The sequence below is a fragment of the Symsagittifera roscoffensis genome, chromosome 7 (genome assembly GCF_963678635.1).
Source record: "Symsagittifera roscoffensis chromosome 7, txSymRosc1.1, whole genome shotgun sequence".
Taxonomy (NCBI): domain Eukaryota; kingdom Metazoa; phylum Xenacoelomorpha; order Acoela; family Convolutidae; genus Symsagittifera; species Symsagittifera roscoffensis.
The window spans coordinates 15585693-15609858 of NC_087068.1; the positions used below are offsets into that span (position 1 = coordinate 15585693).

The 24166-nt window shown below is 38.1% G+C and overlaps 3 protein-coding genes across 4 annotated transcripts in view; 1 reads left to right on the forward strand and 2 right to left on the reverse strand.

Moving 5' to 3' along the window:
- The window catches only part of LOC134851639 (innexin-7-like), a 73605-nt gene extending 71912 nt beyond the window's left edge, over window positions 1–1693 (reverse strand). Inside the window, exon 1 of the mRNA XM_063867812.1 lies at window positions 895–1693. Coding sequence (XP_063723882.1) covers window positions 895–1046 — 152 coding nt within the window. The 5' untranslated portion in view covers window positions 1047–1693. The remainder of the gene's footprint in view (window positions 1–894) is intronic.
- A 56-nt stretch (window positions 1694–1749) lies between these two features.
- Window positions 1750–6088, forward strand: LOC134851640 (uncharacterized). Of its 2 annotated transcripts, none has more exons than XM_063867814.1 (3): window positions 1750–2714; window positions 4251–4744; window positions 5128–6088. In XM_063867814.1, the coding sequence occupies exons 2-3, from the start codon at window positions 4288–4290 to the stop codon at window positions 6000–6002; spliced, it is 1332 nt and encodes a 443-aa protein (XP_063723884.1). In that variant the 5' UTR covers window positions 1750–2714; window positions 4251–4287; the 3' UTR covers window positions 6003–6088. The 2 variants fall into 2 exon arrangements, with proteins under 2 accessions (XP_063723884.1, XP_063723883.1); XM_063867813.1 differs by lacking the exon at window positions 1750–2714 and adding an exon at window positions 3337–3912.
- Window positions 6089–6626: 538 nt separating this feature from the next.
- On the reverse strand, window positions 6627–23875 carry LOC134851909 (sialate:O-sulfotransferase 1-like). The gene is made up of 5 exons (XM_063868184.1): window positions 23776–23875; window positions 13204–13345; window positions 12722–12897; window positions 12049–12514; window positions 6627–6909 (listed from the first exon to the last, which is right to left on the reverse strand). The coding sequence occupies exons 1-5, from the start codon at window positions 23873–23875 to the stop codon at window positions 6627–6629; spliced, it is 1167 nt and encodes a 388-aa protein (XP_063724254.1).
- Between the last annotated feature and the right edge of the window lie 291 nt (window positions 23876–24166).

Here is a 24166-nt window from a genome sequence, read left to right on the forward strand (position 1 = left end):
AACCGGTTTGAATTGTAGTCTAATTTTGAGCGAGTGAAACAAGCGAGTAGGCATTATACAGAAGAATAAGCCGTGAAACTTAAAATCTATTCTAGTATGAAAAAGTTCTGAAATTTTGTTAGACCATTATTGGAATAGTAAACTTCAAAAAATGACAATTTTTTTATTCAAAAAAAATAGAAAAAAAATAGAAAAATGAAATTTGTTTTTTTTTCTAGTCAGTTTTCGACAAAAACCGTTTCCCGGGTTGCCTGTTTTACTGTGAGTGTCAATTATACCTTAATTTTAGGTTTTCTTATGATGCTTTCATCACACCATGCACAAAAAACAACATTAATTTGAAGAAAAAAAACATGAAAAACTTTTTAGGTATTTTTATGAAGAATATGGTCGTAAAACTATGTGCAGCGTTTTTCCAAGTGCTAGTTTTTTGAAAACTAATATTGTATTTCTGAAATTACCGCGAGCTTTATCATTTTTCTTATTTCCAGAAACGACAGACCAAAAGATTGGTAAGAATTGATGGTTTATTGAACGCTCAATTTTTCCTCATAATAAAATTACAATTTTCAAAGAAGCGAGAAAACATTATGTTAGGCAGGCAGGGTACTTCAATCACAATTTTCCTTCGCTCTTAATAACATGTCAAAAATATAGCTGCCCAGACGTCAAAGTAAAATACATTAATCACCTGCATTTGATTACTATAAAGTAATGGTGTACGCATATCGCAAATCGGCTATGTTCCTGGCTATTAACTACATATTTTTGTACTGTCTTGGTGCACGCACTAAAGAAACGATGGATCATGGTCGGCCTCGAACCACCGACCTCTCAATTGAGGTTCATTACAATTGAGGTTCTTACTGTAAACTTCATTCTTTGTATGCTCACTTGATGGGGTCTGCAATGTATGACCTGCCGATGACAGCCATGGACATGAGCATGTACACTGCAGCAGTGTATCTGTAGTTGAGTCTGTCCGCGAAGTCGTTGTCGTTTCCGGGAGCCGACTTGGTCACCACTTTGAGAAGCTTTTCAAACATGGCGACGGGTGACTACTTTTCGTTTATAAGGTGCAAAAAATTAAGAAAGATGATCAAGTAATGGTTGTTATCCTGCAAGAATGTGCTATTATGCTTTATGCGAGCATGGTTTTTGTAATAAGCTCAAACACAATCCGTGTTTTAAATTCCATAAGGTTTTTCTCACTGCACAATTTTGATGGTTTCGTTGAAATTAAATTGAAATTGAGGACTCGAAATCAAAACATTTGTTGCGCTGAATGAATCTGACTCATGAAATATTCATAAAATTTTTTATTAATTTTTTCAAACATTAACTTTCCAACAGAGTTAGATTGGATATTTTAATGACATGCTTCGTTTATTTCCCTGTATAAGTGGACATCTCTCATATTAAGGAAGAGAGCAGTTACACGCAATCAATATCCATTTAATACCTACTTTATTTTTTTCATGGTATGTTCCAATTAAGGAAATCTGACCATCCAATCGGCTTTAAGCGTGATGTCATGACCTCAAACTGATTCATAATTTTTCATCCTTTTTTAAAATTTGTTTCGGATGTTTTGCAGACAACAATCGATGTTTTGCAGATAACATCTGAGGGTTCAAAATGGGCTTTAAGTTTCAGGTTGCTTATTTGGTGTCGTTTATTAACCGGTGCATTAATATTCAGCATTTTGACATTTCTTGATAGTTTTTTTTTGAAATGATTTAAGTTTTTTTAAGTAAACATTCAAATTTGTCTTGTGATGAATATTCAATTTGTTGGTTTTCCCTATAAAATAGCATGGAAAAATCGTTCTGTTTGTAGGCTTTGAAAACCTCCAAAATATTTAACTAACTGCGGTTATAAATAATCCCCTCTAATTTGGGCCGGGGGAGGGAAATGCGTCAGAAACAACTCAACAAACGACAGAATTCTAGCCTCCAGGTCCAAATCAAATTGATGATAGTCGTCGCTCGCGCTCAGCCTTCGGCAATCTAAATTCAGCTCGCGATTTAAACTCAAAGCTGCGCTCTGCGCTAATAACTCTACAACATTTTAAGATTGGTTATATATTTTTTCGTGTTTTCCGGCGGTATTTTCTGAGTTTATTAAATGGACAGCCTTGGGCCAATTGCGTGAAAAATTTTGATTGATCTGTTGGCAAAATTAATTCAGCCCCAAGCCAGGTTGTTTTTTTCTCATTTTCTCTCAAAAGGTACAAATTTATTCTTGCAGCCGCTCATCAATATTACATTACTTACATTCGGCACAACTTGAAATTTTTAGCGTTTGTTGAACAAAATTTGCTGAGCTCGAGGCTTTGTGAACAAAATTAAAGAACGCACTGCGCTCATAATCGGGGCTTATAACTAACTACTGAACCGCAGTTCGAATCCGCCTCGGGCTTAGAAATCATCGTTGCTTCGCTGCGAATAATTTCAACGCAGCCTCAGGCATTTTCCCTCTTGTTTGTTTGTGCCTCACCTTTGAAATTACGGCAGTTTTCAATTTATTTTTTCCTATTTCCGCTCTATTCATATTGCTGACGCTATCAATTAGTTTGCAAAAAAGCATCAATTCAAAAAATCAGCCACTTTCTTAAACTTTAAATTGGATTTTATCTCGTCAATAACTTTCGAAAAATTGTATAAAAGCTGACTTCAAACCATTTGAAACTCTGGATGATAGATCACTATTAGGTGAGTTTAATACCAGCATCACAAAGTAATTTAATCGTATCGCTTTCAGTTGTTTTTTATGTTTTTCAGATTCTGAGCAAATTTTTTCTTTCCAAAAAATGGTTTCGTAGAAAGTTTTAACTTTTTTCTACAATTTTTTTTTCCGAATATTGAAAGAGTTTAGGCGTTTTGGTTATAAAATGTCTTCTGTTTTTAAATTGAAGATTTATTAAGATTTATTCTCTGAGAACACGTGACTGATTTTGTGTGCCTGTGGTCGTATTAGGGGAAGTCGTAGCAGTAGAATACCTCTCGAGGCTAGATAGGATTTATGATTCCCGCTTGCCCCCGAATTGGATTCCAGAAGAGAAGGGAACCATACGCGCGTATAGTGGAAATGAAGCATCTCAGAATGGCCCGAGGGTCCCTATTTCAGTGGGTTATATGGGTCCCCCGTGCAAATAGGCAGATGGCCCCGGGTGAAACTAAATTGCGCGGGCACAAATCGCGCAGTAAAGAAACGGTTCAATTAACCTAAAATAGTTCGAACAGCACGCTATTTTCGAAGAGAAAACTTTTGAAAACTTTATTCAAAACATGACTATTTAATGATGTAACTGCAAAAACTAAACAAAATGAACAATTTAGTTGTTGCTTACATTTTTGATCTTTTTTTTTCATAAAACGTCATTTTTAAAAGTCCAATTTAATAATAATTTATGTTAGCTGGGAATGAATTTTTAATTATGACAGGAACAGCACTGGGAGCATACATTTTGCTCCAGCCGGGAATTAGGAGTTGAGCTCGGTTGAAATGGGGGATTTGGGGCCGGCGGCGTCTAGCTAGGTCCACCGCCACGCACAGCAACGTAGTATTATTTATTCGTAGCCCTAAGCGTCACTACAATTTTTGCTCATTGCTGCACTACACACATATGGCTCCTCTTGCTTTTAGCCTCCGGTTCTGAACACAGCCGCCCCGATCTGCAACATTAAAACGTGCACAGATATAGTAACTTCAAAATCCGGGACGAGATAGAAACCAAAAAAATTGGGAATCCTTTTTTCAACAGTAGCTTCGAGAAAATAGCAGCAGTGATTAAAACCCGCAAAAAAAATAACATTATTTCTATTTGAATCAAATTTATAAACTAAAAATCAATTACTTGTCTGAATTTGACCGAGTTATACAAACTTCCTTGCATACAAAGAAACAGAGGTAAGTGTTGATAATTTTTTACGAATCATCCGCGCGAAAAAAGTCACATCTTAGTGTTACAAGTATCATCCCATTTTGAAAAGACGTCAGAAAAATTCAAGCTTTTTTGGGCATCATCTCTATGTGATTATGATTTCACACATCGCAAAAAAATTGTTCACGTCATTCTGAAAAAGCATCTGAAAAGTAAAAATGTATTTGAATCAATTTTTTGCCATCTAAATGAGGCTTATCTTTTTTAGTACGCAAAACTTCCTAATGACGGAGTTTTCGAATTTTTTGGTTTTCTTAAACTGTCTCAGCCTGTTTTATTCACCAAAACTTGTTTTAATTTCCAGCTCTGTTTGACTAATTCGATAAAGAAACAGAATCAAGATGATAAACTCTCCAAGTGCAATGGCAGCAGCTGCAGCTGCCATCTACCAGAACCTGCAAATGAGCGGATCTAACACCTCCAACGCATCCCAGGAGCCGCGGAACCTCTCGCCTCCTATATCCCAGTCTGGAACTAATTCCATGTCATCGGTTTATCTTCTTCCTGGAATTCTAAACTCAAACTCGGGTTCAAACGGTATTGCCGACCGAAGGAATATTCTGAATTACTCGGAGTTACTCGCCACTTTTGGAGCCGGAAACACGCAGTCGGTTTTGCAGCGAAGTCAGACGAACAACTCGATGATTGCAACAGAGTCGACATCAAGTCTGGGAGTGCCGGATGCAAAAATTGCGAGAAACCGACGCAGTTTCCACTTCAAAGAGCGTCCAGACACCGATCAGTTGGCTCGAGATCTGGAGAGGAGAGACTCCGTCATCAAAACGATCACAGAGCGAGGTTAGTTTTTTAAACTTTTTCGTCTGCATTTTTTTCGACAAAGTTTTTTTTTGACAAAATTTGATAATCATTACCGCAAGTAATTATTTTTTGATGTTTTCCTTATAAACTGAATTGTCTAAAATACTCAACAACATTTAGTGTTGATTTGCAGTTTTCCAAACAGAACCTGAATATGGGGAAAACATTTCCTCGCATAAGCATATATCATCCTAACTTGGTGCAACTCGTTGCGGTTAAGGCATCAATTCTCAGCAAAAAAAAACAATTCGAGGGTTTGAATAAAAGGTTCGCAGCAGATTGCCGTTATGAGCTAAGAAGCTTATGAATTGCCGTTTCCCTCATTGATAAATTTCTTAATTACTAAAACCTTTTCTTTTCAGGAGATTCCATCAACGGCATCAAAGACGAACAACTGTCTCCTAATTCCCAAAACGGGTCGAGCAGCTCAAGTTTGAAATCAAGTGGCAGTCACTCCAACGGATCCATCCATTCCAAATCGCCCTCCCCCATCCAACCCCACTTGAACCCGACCAACCCGCCCTCACTAACACCCGGTGGAGTTCCAGTACCCGCTCAATTAACTCGACTGAACGCCCCAGTTCACATAGACGTTGGAGGCACTGCATATACTACAACTCTTCAAACCCTGACAAAATACCCCAACTCAAAATTGGGTAAAATGTTCAATGGCAAAATTCCTATTGTCTTGGATTCGTTGAAACAGCATTACTTCATTGATCGCGACGGAAAATTGTTTCGATATATTCTAAACTTTTTGAGAACAGATTCGGTTTTCTTAACGAAAGAATCCCCGATGATCAGTGGTCTCTTAGACGAAGCACATTATTTCGAAATTTCTGAATTGGAGAGTAAAATTCAACTAATTCTCGGCGCGGAAAACAAACCCTACGTAACAAAAACTGAAGACGAAAATAAATCTTCACATAATACAGAAAACTCAATTTTGATTGAAAGTATTGTTCACACAGGGACTAATGAAGCCGTGAAAAAAGACCAATGGTTCATTTCCGGAAACGCCAAGGACATTCTTCAAATTCTAGAGATGAAGTTTTCGGCTAAAATAGCCAACAGTGATATGATAACACGCGCATCAAGTGAAGATTTTGAAAAAATTTCGGAAGTTTCGTGCTTGGAATTGATTCAAAAGTTCTTGGACAATGATTACGTAATTGAAAAGACGAAATTTGCTACCGAAGAATCTGGTAAAATATGTCAGTTCACTTTGAAGAAATGAGTTCATATTGAGGAACTAAAACAACGTTCTTCTACGATATGTATAGCGTCTATTATTTTGATATAGTATTTTAATTTCAGTTAATTATCGGCCAATTGAGTTTTTTCTTTTGTTTTTAAACTCTATTCTCCGTTACTCTGTACTGCTGAAACTCATTTTTGGTATAATAATAACCCCGCACCTACTAAAAAAGGGAAGTATATGTTTTTTTTTCGGTATGGAGGTTCACCATGCACCAAAGAGATCTGTTACCCGGGCAGAGGTCCACAATTTGTGTCCAGGCTTCAGCGCTTAATTTCCGCCAACCCAGACTAATTTGGGTTTCACGTCATTTTTTCACCATTTTGTGACTTTTTCAGGCTACTATAACTGTGGGTGATATGACTAAACTTTGCCATCGAGCATTAAGAGCTAATATAAGAACTATGTTTAGGCTCTAGAATGAAGTTGACGCGACTTAGAAAGCCTGGCCATAAGTTGCAGACATCGATCTAGATATAGCATTCCGCTCAAACTGATTTTTTAGCCTTCTATGCAAATATAATTTTCTTGGTTTCAAAAAGACATTTTGTTTGATAGTTCTTTAGATTATTTAATTACTGCAAATCTGAGACATTCCTTAAGTTAGAGATCTTTCTTCTGGCCATTGTAGTAGGCTTTGTGTTTCGGATTCTTACTTTGCTCCAGCCTTGAAGTTCGGTTTTCAAACGTGTACAGAGGCATCGGCATAAAGTTTCTTCTGGTAATTTCTAATGATACCGAATCCACCAAATTTTGAATTCTTGCCGTGTCGTTTCTGCTGTACGGAAGGAAAGTCGACACATCCGGGTTGTATTTTCGCACGTAGTTTTCAAGTGTGCACAGTAGGCGTTGCGAATTGAATTTGACTTGTAAGAATCGAAGCATCCTGAAAATATCAAAACTTGAAAAAAAGGTGATTTTCAACATGACATATTGCAACCAGATTAGAATTATTTCGCTTTGGCTCTTTTTATTCCCCCAGCTCATTTAAACGTCAATTTTATGGAGTAAAGAAGGACTTTACAAGATTAAATACGAAGATTAAATGCGTTTGTAATGACCTAATCGGGTTTCAGATGTGGGGGCGGGCGGCTGGGGGGGGGGCGGAAAAAGAGCATTTGTTTTTTTTTGTGCTTCAAAGAGTTGATTTAAACTAATCGACGTAAACTATTCTAATCCTTAATCAAGTTCTCTCTACTCTAAAAACTTAGGCGCCAATGGTTAATTGTTAACAAGAACCAAGTTGTTCTCGAATCAGCTGCGCGCACCTTTATGATTTTAAATTTTGGAAAAGTAACCTAATTTATATGCTCTTTTTGGCATTGGACAAACAGTCACCATTTTTTTTTGCCAAAAAGTTCATGTAAACTGACAGACAGTCTGAATAAGCCAAGTTTGAGCTGATATCAGCATTTTTTTATGTAGATCGAGACTAAAGGACATCATGATAACTCTGTTTGGATAGGCAAGTTCTTAAACTGGTCCAGTAAAAAAGCAGATTGCATGGCAGGCAGACTGATAACGCAAGGAAAATCCTTCTTGCCTGCTGAAATGTCCTACGCTCCAGCTATCTCAAATTTGACTTGAAGCAAGATCATGGTCGTATTAGCTCCCTACATGACTCCGATTTTATCTTTCAATTATTCTGTTTTGACTCCTTGGAACGACAAAAAAACTTCAAAACTACAGCAAATCATGATTTTTTTTCTTCACCAAAGCTATATCAGACAAATGACAGGGCATCGGAAGTTGCACAGTTTTGAAGTGGGATACGAGCAAGCGTTTGTTCCGATTTTTCCAAACAAAAAAAATTTTCTTTGGGGTGTTTTTCTTGAGACCAGTTTATCAGAAATTTTGAAGAATGGATATCGAACCTGGCAATCATGGGTTCACAAGCGGGTTTGCTACACAGTATCAATACTTATCGTTGAGTCCAAGTTAAGTGTAAGCGTAACACGGGTTGTTACTCTGCCCACAAAAATCTAGCAAAATGATTTTCTTAAAGGACTCAAAACCTAACACAACATTTGATATTGGCAGATCAAAATCTAGTTTGTATCAAAATTTTTCAACAAAAATTATGATGACCTACTAAAACGCAGTCAAAATTAGTGACTTCATATCATTATACGAGCAGTCTCATTTTTTATTGAAACTATTTTATGATTCGAGTTTTAACCAAAAATTTTCAAGTATTACAAGCTTATACTTATAATTTTTTTGTTCAATGGTTAACTTGCACTTTTTTCCATAATTTGAGTGTTGTTGTTCAACTTGTTGAGTTCGAAGAAGGATAATTTGATCTCTAAGAATACTTGTTCAAACTTGTTTATACTTGAAAACAATTCGGAAAAGCAAACTAAAAAGAAGCTTTTCATTCGTTTTAATTTTCGTTCTATCTTTGAAAGTACTTACTCTCTAATTCATAACACTATGAAGATTAAAATGTGTAGAAAAAAATTTCTAATAAATAACTCAAAGTTTCTATAAAAACCCAGTCTGAATATGCAAAACTTTGAAATAATACCAGCTTTTTTTTAATGTGAATCGAGACTAACGACATTATGAGGACTCTGTTTGGATAGGCAAGTTCTTAAACTGGTCCAAAAAAACAGATAGCATGACAGGCAGACAGTAAATGTAAGGAAAATTTTTCAAGCCTACCGAAATGCCCTACGTTCCAGCTATCTTCAATTTGACTTGAAGCAAGATCATGGTCGTATTAGTTCCCTACATGACTCAAATTTTATCTTTCAATTAATCGGTTTTGACTCATTGGAGCGACAAAAAAACTTCAAAATCTATAGCAAATCACGATTTCTTTTTTCACCAAAGCTATATAAGACAAATGACAGGGCATAGGAAGTTGCACAATTTTGAAGTGATATATGAGCAAGCGTTTGTTCCGATTTTCTCAAACAAAAAAATTTTTTTGGGTGTTTTTTTTTTAAACCAATTTATCAAACATTTTGAAGAATGGATATCAAGCTTGGCAATCATTGTTTTTCGTTGAATCCAAGTAAAGTGTAAGCTTCACACGGGTTGTTACTCTGCCCACAAAAATCTAGCGAAATGATTTTCTTAAAGGATTCAAATCTTAACAAAACATTTGATATTGCCAGATCAAAATCTAGTTCGTATCAAAATTTTTCATCCAAAAATATGATGACCTACTAAAATGCAATCAAAGTTAGTGAATTCATTTCAATATACGAGCAGTCTCATTTCTTACTAAAATTATTTGATTATTCGAGTTTTAACCAAACATTTTCAAGTATTACAAGCTGATACTTACACTTTTTTTGTTCAAAGGTTGACATGAACTATTTCCAATAATTTGATTGTTGTTGTTCTTTTTTGTTGAGTTGGAAATTGATAACTTGATCTCTAAGCACAGCTTATAATTGAAAATTATTCGGAAAAGCAAACTAAAATTAAGCTTTTCATTCGTTTTATTTTGTGTTCTTTATTTGAAATACTTACTCTCTAATTGACAACACTATGAAGATTAAAATGTGTAGAACAAAAATGTCTATAATATAACTCAAAACTTCTCTAATATCCCAGTCGGAATATGCGAAATTTTGAGCTGATACCAGCAAATTTTATATGTAGATCGAGACTAAGACATTATGAGGACTCTGTTTGGATAGGCAAGTTCTTAAACTGGTCAACAAAAAACAGATAGCATGGCAGGCAGACAGAAAACGTAACGAACATCTTTCAAGCCTGCTGAAATGTCCTACGCTCCAGCCATCTCCAATTTGACTTGAACCAAGATCATGGTCGTATTAGGTCCCTACATGACTCAAATTTTATCTTTTATTTCTTCTGTTTTTACTCCCTGGAACGACAAAAAACTTCAAATTCTACAGCAAATCAAGATTTCTTTCTTCACCAGAACTATATCAGACAAATGACAGGTCATCGGAAGTTGCACAGTTCGGAAAAGCAAACTACTCCGAACTGTGCAAAAGCTATGATGACCTAATAAAATGATGTCAAAATTTGTTCATTCGTTTTATTTTGTGTTCTTTATTTGAAATACTTACTCTCTAATTGACAACACTATGAAGATTAAAATGTGTAGAACAAAAATGTCTATAATATAACTCAAAATTTCTCTAATATCCCAGTCGGAATATGCGAAATTTTGAGCTGATACCAGCAAATTTTATATGTAGATCGAGACTAAGACATTATGAGGACTCTGTTTGGATAGGCAAGTTCTTAAACTGGTCAACAAAAAACAGATAGCATGGCAGGCAGACAGAAAACGTAACGAACATCTTTCATGCCTGCTGAAATGTCCTACGCTCCAGCCATCTCCAATTTGACTTGAACCAAGATCATGGTCGTATTAGGTCCCTACATGACTCAAATTTTATCTTTTATTTCTTCTGTTTTGACTCCCTGGAACGAAAAAAACTTCAAATTCTACAGCAAATCAAGATTTTTTTCTTCACCAGAGCTATATCAGACAAATGACAGGTCATCGGAAGTTGCACAGTTTTGAAGTGATATACGAGCAAGCTTTGGTTCCGATTTTCCCAAACAACAAAAAAATTTTGGGTTGTTTTTTTCTTGAGACCAAATTATCAAAAATTTTGAAAAATGAATATTGAATCTGGCAATCATAGGTTCGCAAGCGGGTTTGCTACGCACTATCAGGATTTATCGTTGAGTCCAAGTAAAGTGTAAGCGTCACACGGGTTGTTACTTTGCCCACAAAAATCTAGCGAAATGACTTTCTGAAAGGATTCAAATCTTAACAAAATATTTGATATTGGCAGATCAAAATCTAGTTTGTATCAAAATTTTTGAACAAAAACTATGATGACCTAATAAAATGATGTCAAAATTTGTGACTTCATTTCAATATACCAGCAGTCTCATTTCTTATTAAAATTATTTTATTATTCAAGTTTTAACCAAATGTTTTCAAGTATTACAAGCTGATACTCACAATTTTTTTGTTCAAAGGTTGACCTGGACTATTTCCAATAATTTGAGTGTTGTTGTTCTTTTTTGTTGAGTTGGAAAATGAAAACTTGATCTCTAAGAACAGCTTATAATTGAAAAATATTCGGAAAATCAAACTAAAAAGAAGCTTTTCATCCGTTTTATTTGTGTTCTATATTTGAAAGTACTTACTCTCTAATTCATAACACTATGAAGATTAAAATGTGTAGAACAACAAGGTTTATAATATAGCACAAAGTTTCTATAATATCCCAGTCTGAATATGCGAAGTTTTAAGCTGATACCAGCTTTTTTTTATGTAGATCGAGACTATAGGACATCAAGAGGGCTCTGTTTGGATAGGAAAGTTCTTAAACTGGTCCAGTAAAAAATAGATAGCATGGCAGGCTGACTGAAAGAAAATTTTTCATGCCCAGTGGGTTGTCCTATTTTTCACGCCTAACTGATACAAAAATTTAATTTTTGCTTTAAAATGAGATAAGTGACATCAGCCACAAATTTTTGTTTCATTTTGGGAAAAATTCTAAACTCCTTCCAACCGCAATACTAAGTACGAAGTAACGTAACTTACGGCGTTTAGTAAACTATTATTCCATTCGAATCAGTTCATTGAGGAAGTTTGGGGAAGAGCTTAGAGGTTGTTGATTTGGGGAAATTAATTGCGAAATCGCCAAACCCTTTTTTGTAAACCACGTTCACAGTGAAAACCCAGGGCATTGAGATTCAGGGCATTTCTACTGAAAAATAGACTGACAGTTATTGTCCGAATTAATTTCAATAAAAAAATAGCTTGGAGAAATAACACAAATAGCACAATTCGACCGCTGTTTTGTCGAAAGTCGGAACAAAAATGTCAAAAACGGATCTAATTGGTGACTTTGAATTAAATTAATTAGTTAGTTCTATCAACCGTGATATTTTAAATATTTTTCATTGTTAAGTGTAAAGCAAACAGTTACTTTTTTTTGAAAGAAAACATACAGTTCTCAAATCAGAAAGAAAACTTTGAAAAAAACATACACCCTCAAATCAAAAAAATTACCTTGAAATTTGTCCAACTGGGTTCACCAAAAAATCCTCATAGTAGATGATCATCGAATTTTCCCTTTTGACATTTGAGATCCAAAACTTGTATTGCACGTCCCAGCTCCGCATTATTTCACTGACAAACATCTCCCACCCGTAATCCCCTAAAATCTTCGAGTCTAGATACGTATGATGTGTATCCATGTTATTTTCAGCTTCAATTTTCCTACGAAACATTGACAGGAAAGTTGCGTAAGGATTACGTAACAGAACGACGACTTTAGTCTTCGGATCTACGAGAACCATGGAGTCTAGTTCGTGAGTTGCCTGTAGTATTTGATGGTTGAAAAGAGTGATAGATTCCTTCGTTCGGTCATCCAGCCCGATGCTGCTTCGGATTAGAGTAGATATCCAAGAGGTACCCGACCCCTTGACCCCTAGAAGGTAGGCTGGGCTCTCTTTCACGTTTTGAGAAATCGCATCTAAAATTAGGTTTCAAATGAATTTGATAATGATAAATTTTTTTACAACTCTCGGTTCAAAGTAAATTAAAACAAATCAAAGTAAATTAAAACAGCTCAAAGTAATTTAAAAAGTTAATAAAACTTATGTGAAATAATCATAACTAGTGCCAAAATTATAAAAAAAAACTTCAGGTTCGTTAGTTTTGAAAAAAAACCTATAACTACCTTGAGGAGTTGATTCGGATGATGAGCAAATGTGTCTGAGGCTTTTGGTCCTGTACACTGACACATACCCTGGACCCCCACACGACTGCTTGTCCACACAGACCAACATGCAGTGGGCGGGGTCCACTCCGTCGTGTAAGTGGAGGGAGGGGGAGATGTTCTCACAGCCACACGAGCTGGAAAAAGTGTGATGTACTGTGACTTAAGTACAGGAACAAAAAACGTATGCTTTTTAGAGCAGAACACAAAAAAGAAATTTCAGATCCAGCAAAATGTTTTAAATTAAAGATTCAAATTTTAAATGGACTTCCCATACATTTTACCAAAAAGATATACTTCATCTGAAAAAAATAACAGATAACAGCATGGAACAACCATATTGTTCAGTATAAAATTGATTTTAGAACTAAATTTAGTTGTTCAAAAAACAAACACTTCGACGTGATTCAACAAAAATTGGAAGAGTTTAGTTGTTTGTTCACCTGGGACTTTGGATGCCCGCTAGCATATAACCATTCCTCTCACAGTGGCTGATGCAGAAGTCAACTGAGAGATAGCCGAAGCTGAAGTTGATCAACTGCTGCCATATGACTGCTGGACTTCGTCGGAAACAACCACGGAAACCTGGAGGCAAATTCAATTGGATCAGCTTTTTTGTTAGTTGGAGATTAATTATCTTTGTTTACGATTACAATTTTTGAGCAAAAATTAATCCAAGATCACGCATTTGAAAACTTGTTCGCTCTTCAGTTTTTTCTGAATCCGAGTACCAATGAAGATATCTGAAGGAAATAAAATTAAATGATATCTTTCGTAGATATCTTTCTAAAAATTAGAATTAGACTGCTTTTATGAGAATAAGAGCCTGAAAAAAGCATGTCATTTCATTATTTTTTCTTTTTCAAGTAATGAACCGCTGAGCTTGAGGTTACTTATTGTACATACTACTCTCAAAAGAGTGCCAAAAAACTATGGTACAACAGTTTGTTCCCGCTTTTGCCCAAAAAACTGCCCAAAGTTTTATATTGCGGAGGTTTTGTATACTAAAAATGCCAGTCATACAAGTCCATACATTTTTTATTTTCATATATTGGAATTGTACGAGTAGCAGTCAAACAAAATGAAATTGTATGATCAAATATGGGAATTGCATCACTAGCATTCTTTTATAATGAAATTCTACAGTCATATTTGAAAATTTCTACTTTTAATACATAACGTAGTCCATATTCAGCTTTTTACTCAGAAGAACAAAAAATCACAGAAGGTTTTTTTGTGTTAAAATCAAAATTTTGTGAAAAAGTCATAAATGACTAAACCTGTAAAAAACGTGAAAAAACTTTTTCTCCATGTCTATATCTGATCATCGTAAGATCATAAAAACATCATTTCTGTATCAGACGTGAAGAATGTCTATTTTCAGCATCATACTTGCATCTACATCAGACTTGCATCACATACATGCTAACACCTGGAGTATAGATGATCATATCTGATCGGAACATGCTAACGCCTGCAGGATACTTGATCAAACCTGAACTGAACATGCTCACAACTTCAAGATACATGATCTTGCATGATCTGAACATACTAACACCGGCAGTATACATGGTCATTCCTGAACTGAACTTGCTCAAATTTCTAGGATATATGATCACACCTGAACTGAACATGCTCGCGCATACAGGATACATGACCATACCTGAACTGAGCAAGCCCACACCTGAAGTATACATGGTATTACCTGAACTGAACAAGTTCACACCTGGTTGCACCCCTGAACAGAAAATTTTCACAACTGCGGGGTACCTGAGATAGCTAAACTGAATAAAATGTATCTAAGTTGCTTCAACTTCAGCCGGGAGGTTTTGCACCTTTCTGTTGAAAGCAAACAAAACTCAAAAAGCAGAAATAAAAAAAATTCTTTGATATATAGAGATTGATTAAACCAGCCGAAGTACAAGTCACCCAAAAATGCGCAGAATACACCAGCCAACCGAACAGTTAGATCATATCAATGAAATTGTAAGACTATAGTAACTGTTGCATCATTGTTACATAATCACTATTTAATAAATATTTAATAGTGGCTGGTTCTTACTTCATTTGGATTATACTTCGGCTGGTTTATATACCACCGATTTACAGTACCGAAAATAAAAAGAAGAAAAACGCAAAAAAAACACACCATATTATAGCCAGCTCATTGTTTTCATATATAATTTCGAATTTCTGTATTTTTCAGACTTTTCCTGGCATCGGGTACGTTGCTTGTCGGACGCTGATAAATATTTCTTGTTTTTTCATTGCAGGCAGCGAGCAATTGTTAGCGGAGAGTAGTGGATAGTTGCAAGCTGTCGCTTGTTTATGGAAACAAAAAATTAATAACTCAGTAGATTGCAGTTTTTTTGAGAAGTTAATTTGGAAGCTGCGCTAAAATTGATCAATTATAATTTCTTCAAATCGAATCTGTTTACCCTGCTTTTTCCGTTAGTACAATCTTTTTTTTAGCTTACCTCACTTTAACAACGTACCGTGCAATGAAAACTTAGTTAACTGCTATTATCTAAAATGGTTTTCCGCAAGAACTGTTGGTATATATCCGAGCAAAGTGCTGATGAATCCATCCTTTCATTAGTTTCGGATTGTTTGTGATTAATGAAATTTGACTAACTAAAAGCTTTGAGATGGTGAAAATTCAAGTTTTAAAATTTGGATTGCCTTAGGCCTGCCTCAGTTTAACTTGAAACAACTTTTTAGCGAGGGTAAAGCTGCCAGGCTTATATAATCCGTCTGTTACACTTTCTGCATCAAAATTTTAAACGAGCGATTTGTTTTGATAGACTCGTTACAGAGCGACCGCAGACTCAGATTAGTATAGTTATGGCAGCACCCGCTACAAGCAAGAGAAGCGAAGAATTGATCGCCCAAATAAGCAAATTTTTATTTGGACTTTGGTCTGAATAAACACCTCATGCATATATAGGTGTTTTTCATCTTAGATATCCTAGTCATTACTTGAAAATTACAATAGTGTAGTTTTCAGCCCAGATAAGAGGCCACACTGAGAGCATTACTATTCTGGTTCAAGTAGCTTGGATTTTTTTAATCTTAAGCCGTTGAAACTGTGTAATTACACTAGTCAGAGGGATGCGCGTCTAGGAACAACTGCCAAATATAACTTACAAGTCTTCGCAAATAGAAGAGATAACTGTTGAGGACAGACGAGCTCAATGCCAGACTAGTGAAATACCAGACCAAGCTCAAGGTCAGACTTGAGCAATAGAAACCTAATTAAAGGTCAACTGGTATAAAACTCAATGCACTCAGACAAGGTCAACTGGTCTGCTGGTATTTGATAAACTAATTAATTATCTGGTAATTAATTAACTGGTACTATTTGATGCTCAGTTTGTCGTGTCATTTTAAAAAACACAATCTCAATTCATTCTTCAACAATCAGTATCTCTTCTCTCTCCTCAGTTGAAACCTCAGATAACTCTCAAACCTCTATCCCCTAGTCCTACTTGCTCTAACTCTGAATCTTAACAGGTTATGGGCCCAGATTTCTAAACTTTTTGATTTAATAATTATTTGATTTCTGTCAGAGTTTTTTTTAGCTTTTATCTAGCCTTTAGCAAAGCAGAGATGGACTTGAAACTGGCTGGATTCAGTGGAAAGTCTGAAGATTTTCCAGCTTGGTCGACGAAGTTTGTGGCACTGATGCATACCAAAGGCCTGTTCAGGACTGTGATGGGCAATGACGATCTACCAGAAGCTGAACCTACGCTACCTGAGAATCCGAATGCTGACCAGATGACGGCGTACAACACCAAGATGCAGGAGCGAGCTGTGCTGATCCAGCAGAGGAAAGACAACCGAAACACAGTGTGGTCACATCTAGCTCTGGTCCTGAACAACACCACACTGATGTACATCAAGAACGACTGCGTGGCTGCGGATGGCTATGGCGATGGGACGAAGGCCTGGAGACTGCTGCAAGAGAAGTTTTGCAGTGTGGAGAGGCCTACAGTGGTCAGTCTAGTAGGCCAGCTTGCGAAGCTGCGCCTAGGATCAGAGGAGGATCTCGATGACTACTTCGTTCGAAGTCAAGAGCTGATGACGCGGCTGAGTGAAGCTGGGGAAGCAATTACGGACACACTCTTCAATGCGCTCGTGATCAACGGACTGCCTGACAGCTTTGAGCATTTCGTGGTGCAGGAGAGCTTCCAGCCGGCCAAGACTTTTACAGAGCTGAGAACGAGGTTGAGGAACTATGATGACTCGAGACGAGCTCGATGTGGAGAGAAGACTGGGAATGGACACATAGCTATGCAAGCTGTGAGGAAGAAGAAAGGAGCGTCGGGTGGTGGCTGTTTTGTGTGCGGTCAGAAGGGTCATTTGGCAAGAGACTGCAGATCCAGAAGTGACAGTGGTCAATCTGGTGCTCGAGGCAGTGGCTCGAATGAAGCAAGTGGTCCAACTTCAAGGAAGCAAGGGTGCTTCAAGTGTGGACAACAAGGACACTTTGCAAGGGACTGCAAGCAGGCAAAGACAGGGTTCTTCAGTTGTTGTGCAACAACCTCAATGAAGGGAGATGATCTCATTGTGGATACGGGATGCACCGATCATGTAGTGCGCGACAAGGCTGTCTTCTCAAGCTTTGAGAAATGGGATGAGGGGACAACAGTTGAGAATCCGAACGGTACAATATCAAAGATTGAGGGCATAGGCTCGGTGGAAGTGGACATACGAGACTGTCAAGATGTGACGAGGAGCTACACTTTCCACAATGTGCTGTTTGTGCCGAGCTACAACGTGAATCTGATGAGTGTGAGCTCAGCAATAGCTAGAGGGTCTAGTTTCAGCTTTACATCAGACTCTTCTCATCTTGTGGCACCGGATGGTCGACGGCTACCAGTGAAGCAGCGCGGCAAGCTTTTCTTCCTGGAGTGCAAGTTCAAGAGGAACGCGATGACTCTAGCTACGAAAGCGAAGATGGAGACAAGTAGTGCAATGCTGTGGCACCGAAGGCTGGGGCATCTCAACAAGCATGATCTAATATCAGTTGTTGATGTCGGCGAGCTAGGGTTCTGCGAAGTGTGCACAGCTTCGAAGATGCACGAAGTAGCAATGCCAAAGAAGACAGAGAACAGGGCAACTGCAGTGGGGCAGCGGGTCTTCAGCGACATCCAGGGACCATTTGAAGTTGCGAGCATGCATGGAGCGCGCTATGCCGTGAGCTTCATTGATGACTTCAGCCGTCTGGCAGTGGTCAAGTACCTGGTTAAGAAGAGCGATACTCTTTCGAAGTTCAAAGACTTTGTAGCTGAGCACGGAACACCGAAGTGCTTGAGAACTGACAACGGAGGTGAGTATTCGTCGAATGCTTTTCGGATGTTCTGTAGAGAAATGCAGGTGAAACAGGAGTTTAAGTACCTAATACTCCGCAACAGAATGGCGTGGCAGAGAGGTACAACAGGGTGATAACTGAGATGACTCGATGTCTACTGGCCGATGCAAAGCTCTCAAAGATGTTCTGGGTACGAGCAATGTCAACGGCAGTCAGGGTTCGCAACTTGTGTCCTACATCCAGCAATGAGCATCGCATTTCATCAATGGAGATGCATTATGGGAAGCCATCGAAAGTCAACTACCTGCGAGTGTTCGGATGCCTGGCGTACTACCTGGACAGAGGAAACCGGCGGAAACTGGATCCGAAAGGCAAGAAGAGCAAGTTCATTGGTTATGACGAGGTGAGCAAAGCCTACTTGCTGATGGACCTGGAGACAAAGCGAGTGGTACGAGCAAGAAGCGTGACGTTCAATGAAGACATCATTCCAGACGACTTTCTGGTAGACAGTGAGCAGTCACAAACACTGGGTCTATCAATCGAGGGATGCCTTGATGTAGAGGAAACTAGCACGAAGACCATCACTGAGTCTACCAATAAAGCGAATGATAGTGGAGCAGCAGCTTCAGTGGGGGTTACGGAAGATGACCCAGTCGAGACTGAAGAATTGGAACCACCTTCCACAGAGCCTCCAGAGCAGAGGCCAACAGAGATTCCAGAGCAGCGGTCAACTAGAACGCGGAACCCTCCCATCCGATACGGACTGGCTTACACTCATGCTTCAGTGATAGCACAAGAGCCAAGAAGCTACTTGGAAGCAGTATCTGGACCAGAAAGGGAGCAGTGGCTAGCAGCTATAGCTTTGGAGGTGCAGTCACTGAAGGCAATGGGCACCTGGACACTTGTTGATAGACCAAATTCTCGCAAGGTCATTCCTGGACGCTGGGTGCTTGCTGTGAAGAGAGATGCAATGGGACAAGTGGAGCGGTTTAAAGCCAGATACGTGGTGAAGGGTTTTATGCAAGTGGAAGGACTGGACTTCAATGAGACCTTTGCGCCAACCTGTAAACCAGAAACAAAGAGAATACTACTGGCTTTGGGAGCGCAAGATGATCTTGTACTTCATCAGATGGACGTGAAGTCAGCCTTCCTCAACTCGCCGTTAACAGAAACTGTGTATATGGAACAGCCCGAGGGGTTCAGCAGCGGGGACAACCAAGTGTGTTTGCTACAACGCAGTATCTATGGGCTGAAGCAGGCAGGAAGGGACTGGTACCAGACGCTGAGCACGTTTCTTCTGGAGACTGGTTTCACTCGAAGCACCAATGACTTCTGTTTGTTCACGATGAGGGGAATGGATGATGCTATGATCTATGTTCTAGTATGGGTGGATGATATCATCATTGGCTGCAAACTGCAAGCAGAAGTTGACAGGGTGAGGGACCGATTCACTGACCGATTCAAGATGGATGATCGCGGTCCATTAGCCTGGTTTTTGAAAATGCAGGTCAAACGGGCACCTGGTTCTGTCACTGTGAATCAGTCTCGCTACATTGAAGACTGCTTGGAGCGCTTTGGGTTGGCTGACTGCAAACCAGTAGGGACACCAGCTGATATCAGCACTCAGTTGACGAAGAAGGACTGCCCTGGAGCGGGCTCAGAAGAAGCAGTGGCAATGCAGCGTGAGGACTACAGAGGCATAGTGGGCTCGTTATTGTACATAGCCAAGCAAACGAGGCCAGACATCCTAGCTACTGTGACTCAACTTTCACGGTTTCTGGAGAATCCTGGGAGAACACACTGGGTGGCTGCTAAGAGAGTACTGCGATACCTGAAAGGAACCAAAGATCTGGAGCTGTGCTACATCAAAGATCCTGATGGGTTCAACCTTTATGGTTCAGCAGATGCTGACTGGGCTGGTGACGTTGATGACAGAAGGTCAACAACAGGCTACAGTTTTCATGTGCAGCGGTCAGGAGCAGCAATCAGCTGGAGTACCAAGAAGCAACCTACTGCAGCAATATCTACCAGCGAAGCTGAGTATCAAGCAATGGCAGCGGCTGTTCAGGAAGGCCTCTACTTACGATCCCTACTCAATGAGATGGATATGACGTGTGATGGTCCAACTGTGATCAACGAGGACAACCAGAGCTGCATCAAGATGTGCAAAAATCCCGTAATGCAGAAGCGTACAAAGCACATTGATGTCAAGTATCACTTTGTCCGAGAGCGGGTCGAGGATGGAACATTTGCGCTCGAGTACTGTCCAACCGAAAACATGGAGGCTGACTTGTTGACGAAATCCCTGAGCAAGGCAAAGGTGGATCAACATCGTCGAACGCTGATGGGTTGCAGCCTGACATTGGACAAAGCCAATTCAGCCTGAGTGGGGGTGTTGAGGACAGACGAGCTCAATGCCAGACTAGTGAAATACCAGACCAAGCTCAAGGTCAGACTTGAGCAATAGAAACCTAATTAAAGGTCAACTGGTATAAAACTCAATGCACTCAGACAAGGTCAACTGGTCTGCTGGTATTTGATAAACTAATTAATTATCTGGTAATTAATTAACTGGTACTATTTGATGCTCAGTTTGTCGTGTCATTTTAAAAAACACAATCTCAATTCATTCTTCAACAATCAGTATCTCTTCTCTCTCCTCAGTTGAAACCTCAGATAACTCTCAAACCTCTATCCCCTAGTCCTACTTGCTCTAACTCTGAATCTTAACAATAACATGGTAAAATTTTAGAACAATTACAAACTTTCTACTTTTTTTATTTTGCCACAACTGTTAGTTTGGAATACATAATATGCCTCATTTGATTGTAGACTACCGAAAAAGGACATTCGGAACCTTTCTTGTTTAAAATATTTTGAAAATAGAAGATGCCTCTTTTTTCTTTGCAAGCAGCGAATTGTCGAAAGTTGAAAGCTGTCTTTGTTTTAACTGTCAACAAACAGTTAAGATTTCGCGTGTAAACAATGCTAACTTTTTCTTGGAGATTTTTTTGCAGTCATTCAGTTTCTGTTTTCACATTCAAAGTCTGTTTTTACATGTACTATAACAAGTCAGGATCAATTTTCCAAACTGTAAGAGAAATCTTAAGAAATATAAAAACTTGAATGTTTACGAGAAATTGTACTGAATTAATGTTATTTGATCCTCAAACTAACTTATATCAACGTACCAAGACGGACTCTTCTGCTTGATTGTGTGTCTCATATGCCAATTTCAGCAAATTTTGAGCTAAAATTTTTCAAAAACTCTCTCTAAAAAACCAAAACTAAAAACAATCACACAGACAATTTTCAATTATTGCTTGTAAAGCCATCAGTGTCCTAAATAATTATTTGTGTGTGTGTGTGTGTGTGTGTGTGTGTGTGTGTGTGTGTGTGTGTGTGTGTGTGTGTGTGTGTGTGTGTGTGTATTATTCAGTGTCATCGTTTCCGTAAACGAACAAAAATGCGGAAAAAATTGTACTTCATGAAAAAACGTTCGGTCATACAGTCCCATTACTTTGACACGCTCTTTGAGCTCGAACCGGTTGCGCAGTCTCAACGTTGGTCACTAAAGTTGCAGCAGAACTAAATGGTCTGCATCTTCTGAGAAAAGCAGAGCTTGTAAGCGCCAGTCGCGTCGGTGGCAAAAATCGTGACGTAACTATACGATCGCAAAAGCCTGGGATCAAAATTTTGATCAAAGCCCTTATTCATTTATGTGTTATGTTTCCTACTTTTTATCAGTTTCGTTTCTAAACAAAACTCAATTAAACCCTCCTGTAATTTTGATTTGATGCGAAGCATTGGGATCTGAAGGTTTTTTTGTCAAGAAGTGATCAAAATGGAGACAATATAACTTAACTACACTTGATTTTATAAATAAATGAACGCATGCTTTGCTGAAAAAACTAATTTATTGATCTCATATGTTCTCCAAAAACTTTTCGAACGCTGTATATAATATGTGTTCTCGAGCGCCGCTAAAAGCGCGGTTAAAACCAGGATTGATTATGTCCACATCTGAACTATTCTGAGTTATTTCTGAATTAATCATAAGCTAACAAGTTTTTAGTCAGGCTTTATCATGTTCGAGGCAAGAATAATCAAATCTGCGGCAAGCATGAACAAGTCCCACTCAGGTCTGGCCATGTAAATTCCTGGTACGATCATGCCTGTAAGAAAGTACGTATGCTCATTTCTGAGCAGAAGTGCATAATGCGGGAACAGTCCTAAAATCTTCTCTTCCCTGCTGAATGAAAGGTCAGACGAACAATTGTACAAAAAGTTCAGTACGGGATCTTTTTAGCCATATACACAAACCATGTTGTTTTTTTTTCCTATATGTCTATTTGCTCTTCCCTGCGTCAGCTTAGATCCAAGTCTTCTGGAGCAATTTATCTGAAAAATTATTGCCACTTAATCTATGGGTTGTTCTTATTTGAAAAAAAATAGTGTATCGTGTTCCAGGATTAAAGCTAAATTTGAAGCGGAACTCAAATATAATTTTTATCATTTTAGTCAGATACTTCGCATTTAACACCTTAAAACTTGATTAGGAGGATAGCTAGTCATACTATTCCGAATAGGGAACAATGCTAGTCATAGAGTTTTCATGCAATGTCTTAAATGTATAAAGTGTATGAGCCACCGTTGAGCTAGTGTATGACTAGCTCTTTGGTCAAATCGGGTTTGAGCATTTCAAAAAAAGTTTATCAACATTGTGTCAGTGACAGATTACTTTTTCTGTTTTTTATTTTTTGCAAGTAAGAAAACAATCGATGAAAAAACGGATTATTTTATAATTAAACAAGACTGCTCGTAGCAGGGCGACGCCTTGAATGTTCCGACTGCCTTTTAAGGTCTATGGAGCAGTAATAACATCAAATGTAATAAAAAAACGAAATTTTTTTTCTGAAATTTGAGATTTTTTTGTGAACATCATCCCCCACACGCCATATCAAGTACAAAAGGATCGATTTCGCTCCTTTTAACAAATCAATCACGGCAAATATGCTTCTTTCAACCAATTCGGAACAATTTCTAAACCGGATTAAATCTCCGCTTACGCGTTAATAGCACGAAATATATCGCTCGTTAATTGTCACAAATTGGCCGAAATGGCATCTTCAAACTCCCATAACTTTATAAAAAATAATCACAGGTGAAATAACTTTTCAAGTTCAAGCTCAGGATAACAATACCTTTTGAATGATATAAAAAATTTTGTCAAAAATGGCTAGTTGAAAAGTCGAAATTTCTCTGAAGAAAAACAACCACCCCGAACACAAATATTCCGTTACTTTCGTTACGAAAGTCAGAACAACAACATATGAGTGGATTAGTATGTTAAGCAAAATTTGAAAGACGAAGAAAAAGCTCTGTTCCTTTGCTGCTATTAGAATTATTAGAGGTACTAGAACTATTCTCTGATTTTTTGTACTGTACAGAAGATCCTTAAGTAATGGTTGATTCATTTTGACTGATAAAACTTAACAAGTCTTTTTTGAGTTAATCAGACTTCAATAGAAACCAGCATATAATATACACTTAAGAAGTCTGAAACTTTGTCGTCAAAGTGTCTGAGAAGAATCTCCACTCGCCTTAAAAGCGGAAACATTGTGTCAACTTTCTACAATGCGGCTGCTAGCCTTTTATGAGTTTTCAGAACAAAAGTTTGATAAAATCAGATCGATCATACCTATAGTTGGGGGGATTCTGACCAGCTGTTTGTAAACTGCCAACGTATCGTTTGCTCCAACAATCAGCTTCTTATTCTTCTGCCCTTTCGTTCTTTTCATTGTTATGTTCATGACATCATCACATGAAAAACTTTTCGAATACGTCGGAAAAAACTTGAGAACGTCGCCGTGTTCATTGAAACATGCGCAGAGCTCTGTGTTTAAAATAACTGTCGATAGATGTCGTGCCTGGCAAAACGTTACGCAACTTCTGAATAAGTTAATTTGCAATTTTTCGGAAAATTTAGGCAAAACCCAAAAAGCTGATTGGTTAGAATTTGCAACACCAGATACCATTGACCAATCGAACGACGTCTCAGAAGTTGAGCCAAAACAACCAATCAACGCCAA

Bases quoted from the DNA above. Each gene is read 5' to 3' on its own strand.
- LOC134851640 (XM_063867814.1), top strand. From the start codon at position 4,288: ATGATAAACTCTCCAAGTGCAATGGCAGCAGCTGCAGCTGCCATCTAC. The intron at 4,745-5,127 runs GTTAGTTTTTTA...TTTTCTTTTCAG, and splicing joins CAAAACGATCACAGAGCGAG to GAGATTCCATCAACGGCATC.
- LOC134851909 (XM_063868184.1), bottom strand. From the start codon at position 23,875: ATGAAAAGAACGAAAGGGCAGAAGAATAAGAAGCTGATTGTTGGAGCA. The intron at 12,898-13,203 runs GTGAACAAACAA...CACTTTTTCCAG, and splicing joins GCGGGCATCCAAAGTCCCAG to CTCGTGTGGCTGTGAGAACA. The intron at 12,515-12,721 runs GTAGTTATAGGT...ACCTAATTTTAG, and splicing joins ATCCGAATCAACTCCTCAAG to ATGCGATTTCTCAAAACGTG.